Source organism: Oncorhynchus keta, chromosome 35, assembly GCF_023373465.1.
Source record: "Oncorhynchus keta strain PuntledgeMale-10-30-2019 chromosome 35, Oket_V2, whole genome shotgun sequence".
Classification (NCBI taxonomy): Eukaryota; Metazoa; Chordata; class Actinopteri; order Salmoniformes; family Salmonidae; genus Oncorhynchus; species Oncorhynchus keta.
The window spans coordinates 77,301,961-77,309,265 of record NC_068455.1 but is presented as its reverse complement, the minus strand read 5'-3'; the positions used below and the strand labels follow the sequence as shown (position 1 = coordinate 77,309,265).

The 7,305-nt window shown below is 47.9% G+C and overlaps 1 protein-coding gene across 9 annotated transcripts in view; it reads right to left on the bottom strand.

The window, feature by feature from the left end:
- Window positions 1-5,902, bottom strand: part of prox3 (prospero homeobox 3) — an 11,629-nt gene extending 5,727 nt beyond the window's left edge. For 8 of the 9 annotated variants that reach the window (XM_052497811.1, XM_052497810.1, XM_052497815.1 and 5 more), the window contains exons 1-2: window positions 5,596-5,901; window positions 1-993 (exon numbers count right to left, since the gene is read on the bottom strand). The exon at window positions 1-993 is cut by the window's left edge and continues 814 nt beyond it. In XM_052497811.1, the coding sequence (XP_052353771.1) occupies window positions 1-962 (962 nt within the window). In that variant the 5' untranslated portion in view covers window positions 963-993; window positions 5,596-5,901. Of the gene's footprint in view, window positions 994-5,581 lie in introns of all 9 variants that reach the window. The other variant, XM_052497812.1, reaches the window with a different exon arrangement.
- Window positions 5,903-7,305: the final 1,403 nt, after the last annotated feature.

Sequence of the window (7,305 nt, the reverse complement as noted above, 5' to 3'; positions counted from 1 at the left end):
CCTAGTTCCTGTTTTAAAGCTTGGGCAAACTTCTGACTCCCTCCGCCTCCCCCAAAACCCTCCCACTCCCCCCTCACCACCCCACACCCCATCCACACTGCCGCCCTCTCCAGAACCCCCTCCAAAAACACCCCACCTCCTCCGTTCACGTTCCTCTTATCTTCCCCCGTTGGTTTCTCGTGATCCCTCGCTTTTCGGTCTCGTTTAGCGACGCTGTAGAAAGGGGGAGAAGGAGGGATGAAGGAAAGAGGAGGATCGTCGATTTCTCCCACTTCTTCCTCTTCAGTGATCCCTTCTGCTGTCTCCTCCTCCTCCTCCTCCTCTTCGTCCATCCCTCCATCACCATCCTCCTCTCTTCCGCCCCTCTTCCTCCTCTCCTCCTGAGCGGGTCTCTCTCCGAATGCTTTCCAGACTTTCGCCTGCAAGGTCTTCAGTCTTCCTCTCGCCTCTTCCAACTGTTCCTTCAGCTCCTCTCTCTCCTTTCTCCTCTCCTCCCTCCCTCTCTCCCTGTTCCCCCTCTCCGCACTCCTCCTCCCTCTCTCCTCCTCCTCCTCTAAGCCTATCTCTCCATCTCCTTTAACTAGACTCTCCAGTCTTAATCTCTTCACTCTCAGCATGTCATAACTCCAGTCCGCCACTAGGGCGGCACCACTGAGCCTCTTCCCCCCTACCCCCACCAATCCTCCACCCATCCCCTCCTCCTCCTCCTCTTCTCTCTCCATCCCTCCTTCCTCCTCTTCTTCCCTGTTATATCTGTCTAGGTGTAATTGCCCCCCGACCCTCATGGGGACTCCACCAGGCTGCAGCAGGTGGTGGATGAGGGGGTAGGGGGGTCGTGAGGAGGGGTTGGGTGCACCGTGCCCCCCTCCTGAGGGTGTGGGGTGGTCGGAGGGGTTGGGATAGGGGTCGAAAGGAGAGATCAAGGAGGACTGATGGCCAAACAAATCCGAGGGGGAATCCATAGCTCTTTCTTTTCTCCTCCTCAATGACTTTCTAGAGAGAGAGAGAGAGAGAGAGAGAGAGAGAGAGAGAGAGAGAGAGAGAGAGAGAGAGAGAGAGAGAGAGAGACAGAGAGAGAGAGAAAGAGAGAAGAGATGACAGAGAGAGAGACAGAAAGAGAGAAGAGCGAGAGAGACAGAGAGAGAGACAGAGAGAGATTTAACTGGTTAGAGATCAACATATATTTGACGCCTTTTTTCACAAATGTGAACGTTGCTCAAATGGAACATTCAGGTGTGACAAACTGAACGTGCCAGAGAACTACTCACTAAACCCATAGTACTCACTAAACCCATAGTACTCACTAAACCCATAGTACTGAACTACTCACTAAACCCATAGTACTCACTAAACCCATAGTACTCACTAAACCCATAGTACTCACTAAACCCATAGTACTGAACTACTCACTAAACCCATAGTACTCACTAAACCCATAGTACTCACTAAACCCATAGTACTCACTAAACCCATAGTACTGAACTACTCACTAAACCCATAGTACTCACTAAACCCATAGTACTCACTAAACCCATAGTACTCACTAAACCCATAGTACTGAACTACTCACTAAACCCAAAGTACTCACTAAACCCATAGTACTCACTAAACCCATAGTACTCACTAAACCCATAGTACTGAACTACTCACTAAACCCATAGTACTCACTAAACCCATAGTACTCACTAAACCCATAGTACTGAACTACTCACTAAACCCATAGTACTCACTAAACCCATAGTACTCACTAAACCCATAGTACTCACTAAACCCATAGTACTGAACTACTCACTAAACCCATAGTACTCACTAAACCCATAGTACTCACTAAACCCATAGTACTCACTAAACCCATAGTACTGAACTACTCACTAAACCCAAAGTACTCACTAAACCCATAGTACTCACTAAACCCATAGTACTCACTAAACCCATAGTACTGAACTACTCACTAAACCCATAGTACTCACTAAACCCATAGTACTCACTAAACCCATAGTACTTACTAAACCCATACTACTCACTAAACCCATAGTACTCACTAAACCCATAGTACTCACTAAACCCATAGTACTCACTAAACCCATAGTACTCACTAAACCCATAGTAATCACTAAACCCATAGTACTCACTAAACCATAGTACTCACTAAACCCATAGTACTCATTAAACCCGTGATAATCACTAAACCCATAGTACTCACTAAACCCATAGTACTCACTAAACCCATGAACTGAAATACTCACTAAACCCATAGTACTCACTAAACCCATAGTACTCACTAAACCCATGAACTGAAATACTGACTAAACCATAGTACTCACTAAACCCATGAACTGAAATACTCACTAAACCCATAGTACTCACTAAACCCATGAACTGAAATAATCACTAAACCCATAGTACTCACTAAACCCATAGTACTCACTAAACCCATGAACTGAAATACTCACTAAACCATAGTACTCACTAAACCCATAAACTGAAATACTCACTAAACCCATAAACTGAAATACTCACTAAACGAATAAACTGAAATACTCACTAAACCCATAAACTGAAAGTTTCCCTCTCTTCCTCCCCCTTTCCCTCTCTTCCTCCCCCTTTCCCTCTCTTCCTCCCCTTTCCCTCTCTTCCTCCCCTTTCCCTCTCTTCCTCCCCCTTTCCCTCTCTTCCTCCCCTTTTCCCTCTCTTCCTCCCCTTTCCCTCTCTTCCTCCCCCTTTCCCTCTCTTCCTCCCCTTTCCCTCTCTTCCTCCCCCTTTCCCTCTCTTCCTCCCCTTTCCCTCTCTTCCTCCCTTTTCCCTCTCTTCCTCCCCTTTCCCTCTCTTCCTCCCCCTTTCCCTCTCTTCCTCCCCTTTCCCTCTCTTCCTCCCCTTTCCCTCTCTTCCTCCCCTTTCCCTCTCTTCCTCCCCCTTCCCTCTCTTCCTCCCCCTTCCCTCTCTTCCTCCTCCTTTCCCTCTCTTCCTCCCCTTTCCCTCTCTTCCTCCCCTTTCCCTCTCTTCCTCCCCTTTCCCTCTCTTCCTCCCCCTTTCCCTCTCTTCCTCCCCTTTCCCTCTCTTCCCCCCCTTTCCCTCTCTTCCTCCCCCTTTCCCTCTCTTCCTCCCCTTTCCCTCTCTTCCTCCCCTTTCCCTCCCTTCCCCCCCTTTCCCTCTCTTCCTCCCCTTTCCCTCTCTTCCTCCCCTTTCCCTCTCTTCCTCCCCCTTTCCCTCTCTTCCTCCCCTTTCCCCTCTCTTCCTCCCCCTTTCCCTCTCTTCCTCCCCCTTTCCCTCTCTTCCTCCCCTTTCCCTCTCTTCCTCCCCCTTTCCCTCTCTTCCTCCCCTTTCCCTCCCCTTTCCCTCTCTTCCTCCCCTTTCCTCCCCTTTCCCTCTCTTCCTCCCCTTTCCCTCTCTTCCTCCCCCTTTCCCTCTCTTCCTCCCCTTTCCCTCTCTTCCTCCCCTTTCCCTCTCTTCCTCCCCTTTCCCTCTCTTCCTCCCCTTTCCCTCACTTCCTCCCCTTTCCCTCTCTTCCTCCCCCTTTCCCTCTCTTCCTCCCCCTTTCCCTCTCTTCCTCCCCTTTCCCTCTCTTCCTCCCCTTTCCCTCTCTTCCTCCCCTTTCCCTCTCTTCCTCCCCCTTTCCCTCTCTTCCCCCCCTTTCCCTCTCTTCCTCCCCCTTTCCCTCTCTTCCTCCCCTTTCCCTCTCTTCCTCCCCTTTCCCTCTCTTCCTCCCCTTTCCCTCTCTTCCTCCCCTTTCCCTCTCTTCCTCCCCTTTCCCTCTCTTCCTCCCCTTTCCCTCACTTCCTCCCTTTCCCTCTCTTCCTCCCCTTTCCCTCTCTTCCTCCCCTTTCCCTCTCTTCCTCCCCCTTCCCCCCCTTCCCCCCCTTTCCCTCTCTTCCTCCCTTTCCCTCTCTTCCTCCCCTTTCCCTCTCTTCCTCCCCTTTCCCTCTCTTCCCCCCCCTTTCCCTCTCTTCCTCCCCTTTCCCTCTCTTCCTCCCCCTTTCCCTCTCTTCCTCCCCCTTTCCCTCTCTTCCTCCCCCTTTCCCTCTCTTCCTCCCCTTTCCCTCTCTTCCTCCCCCTTTCCCTCTCTTCCTCCCCCTTTCCCTCTCTTCCTCCCCCTTCCCTCACTATTATGTTATCAGCTCATAGACAGCTGTAAACTCTGTTTATTCAGATTGTGTACCCTCTCTCCTGCTCACCCCCCCCCCCCTCCTCTCTCCTGCTCACCCCCCCTCCCACACACAGAGAGAGAAACAGGTAGCAGTGTGAAAGCAGTAGTCCTACTTGACAGTGATAACAGAGATACTTCACACACATGCACGCACCCAAACACACACACACACACACACACACACACACACACACACACACACACACACACACACACACACACACACACACACACACACACACACACACACACACACACACACACACACACCGACATTTCACACACACAGAGGTACTTCACAGTACTTCATATATAGGCTAACATACCGGACCGAGGGCCAGACAGACAACAACAAAAAGTGTCATTTTAAATAGGATTTGTGTCTAGCTATAATCCATAAATTAATTCAACTAAATGTGTGGCTTTTTTTTGTGTTTTTTTTTTTTTACCCTACAGAGAATAGGTCACATCAATCACCATGGTCACCATGGTAGGGGGTTATTATAATTCCGTTGCAACATGAACTATATAATCCAACAGCCTAAAAATAGATAAATATCAATTATTCAAATTCCATCTCTGCTAATACAGGGCAGATGGTGCTGGCCAGCTATCCCGGCAGGCAGTCTATGCAATGCGCTTAACGCTTGGAATTATCTAGATCAATTCGAATCTATAACCTTTAGATTATCCATCTATGAAAAACGGGATCAGGAATTCAGGATATTACCCGAAAAAAATACCAAATGACAGACTAAACTGACAACGACCCAAATAATTTGGAGAGATGTAGCCTAATGAGCGAGAGAGAGAGACAGACATATATTTTTTTTCAATTCTGTTTGTTATAAATGAGTATAAAAGTAGGCCTAACGGTTGTTGTTAGATTAAAAGGTCTCGTTGTCTTTGAGGCTTCCGCGCCGCGGCTGGAAACATCTGTCCACAGTGAGAGAATAGAACTCCGGTTCCGCTCTGTCCTGACTGACGCATGACCGACTGGGCACAGACATCAGTTCAACGTTTACTTTGATTTACATTTGTTGAGTTGTAAACTAACGTGAATTCAACGTGAAATCAACAAATGTCATCATGTCATTGGATTTCGGTTAAAAGTTTGGTGGAAAAAAAATACGAAATGCCCTAATGTTGATGACTTTTTACAAATCCAAAAATCTGTTTTCCACGTTGATTTAACTCCATCACATAGATATTTTGAGTTGAACTAACGTGGAAATAACGTTAATCCGAACCGTTTTTTGCACAGTGTGGAGCGACGGGCTGCGGGCACCCATTAATTGTCTATGCACGTATGTCGCAGTTGATAATAGGTTAGGCTACATAAACATGGACGGACGGACACGCACACACACACACATTGGTAGTGCAGTCACAGCAACGGACATATGGACAGTGTGACAAACCAAACATATCATTTACTTTTGACAACTCACTCGACTGGATAACTCCCTGCACGGAAACAGACTGCTCTCTCCCTTGTTCTCTCTCTCCGCGAGACTGTTAGAACCGGTTGGTTCTGTTTAGAGTTGTGAGACGTTCCTCTTCCCGTTTTATCGGTCTGCTCTGGTCAGCGCGAGCATCGACTCCGTAGGAAAGCCCTGCGCGCGGTGTTTCCTGTTATTGCTGCTCTTCGTTGCCTAAACCCCTCAATCTCTCCCTCTCTCTCTCCCTCTCTCGCTTCCGAACATATCTCTCTGTGCCATCCTCGCGCGCTGTCCTATCGCGGTGTCCGGGTAGGCGTTGAGAGGTGTGCGAGGGCGGGCTCGCGAGGTTGGCATGACCCCCCCTCCCCTATCTATGGTTGGCATGACCCCCCCATCCCTTTCTCTCTCCCTCACTTTTCCGCTTCTATCCACTATGTAACAGCCCAGCCTATAGGTGACTGAAAGGTCTATAGGATGAACTAACGACATGCCAAAAACTGAAGTGCTGTTCTATCGTAGGATTGGGGATATTACCGAGTGAGAGAGAGAGAGCTAGTTAGGGGTGGCAGGGTAGCCTAGTGGTTAGAGTGTTGGACTAGTACACGGAAGGTTGCAAGTTCAAATCCCCGAGCTGACAAGGTACAAATCTGTCGTTCTGCCCCTGAACAGGCAGTTAACCCACTGTTCCCAGGCCGTCATTGAAAATAAGAATTTGTTCTTAACTGACTTGCCTGGTTAAATAAAGGTAAAATAAATAAAGGTGGGCAACTAAACATCATACTCTGGGGCAGATTCCTGTCTCCTGTCCTATCACAGAGCAGAGTTCACTCCTTGGCCAGGTCTCTCATTGGATCTTTACAACAACAGTTATAAACCGTTGGTCATAAACTCTGTCTGCTGCACCCTAACCTTAGGCCCTTGTCAAAAGTAGTGCACTATATAGGGAATAGGGTGCCAGTCCTGGTCAAAAGTAGTGCACTATATAGGGTGCCATTTGGGACGAATCACCACTGTCAACTGAAACTGGTAGCCTGGATTGAAGGAGTCAAATATTAACTTTTGGAGAAAAAAAAAGATCTCCAGGTTAAACACATTGATTTATTTGTAGACAGACATTTATTCACATGGCAGCAAAGCCTTGACAGCAAACATGACGAACACGGACGAGGGGTTGCTTTTAGGGCCTTGTGGTCGACAAGTTTATAGGCAACATTATCTCACCCGTTCATCTACTGTAGTCTATAGCCCCTCGGGAATTAGATGGCAACTATGTTTGGAAGATGCTATAAATGGAGTAAACGAGTATCCAGGTAAATTCCAACGATAGCCAGCCAATAGAGTAAACGAGTATCCAGGTAAATTCCAACGATAGCCAGCCAATAGAGTAAACGAGTATCCAGGTAAATTCCAACGATAGCCAGCCAATAGAGTAAACGAGTATCCAGGTAAATTCCAACGATAGCCAGCCAATAGAGTAAACGAGTATCCAGGTAAATTCCAATGATAGCCAGCCAATAGAGTAAACGAGTATCCAGGTAAATTCTAACGATAGCCAACCAATAGAGTAAACGAGTATCCAGGTAAATTCCAACGATAGCCAGCCAATAGAGTAAACGAGTATCCAGGTAAATTCCAATGATAGCCAGCCAATAGAGTAAACGAGTATCCAGGTAAATTCTAACGATAGCCAACCAATAGAGTAAACGAGTATCCAGGTAA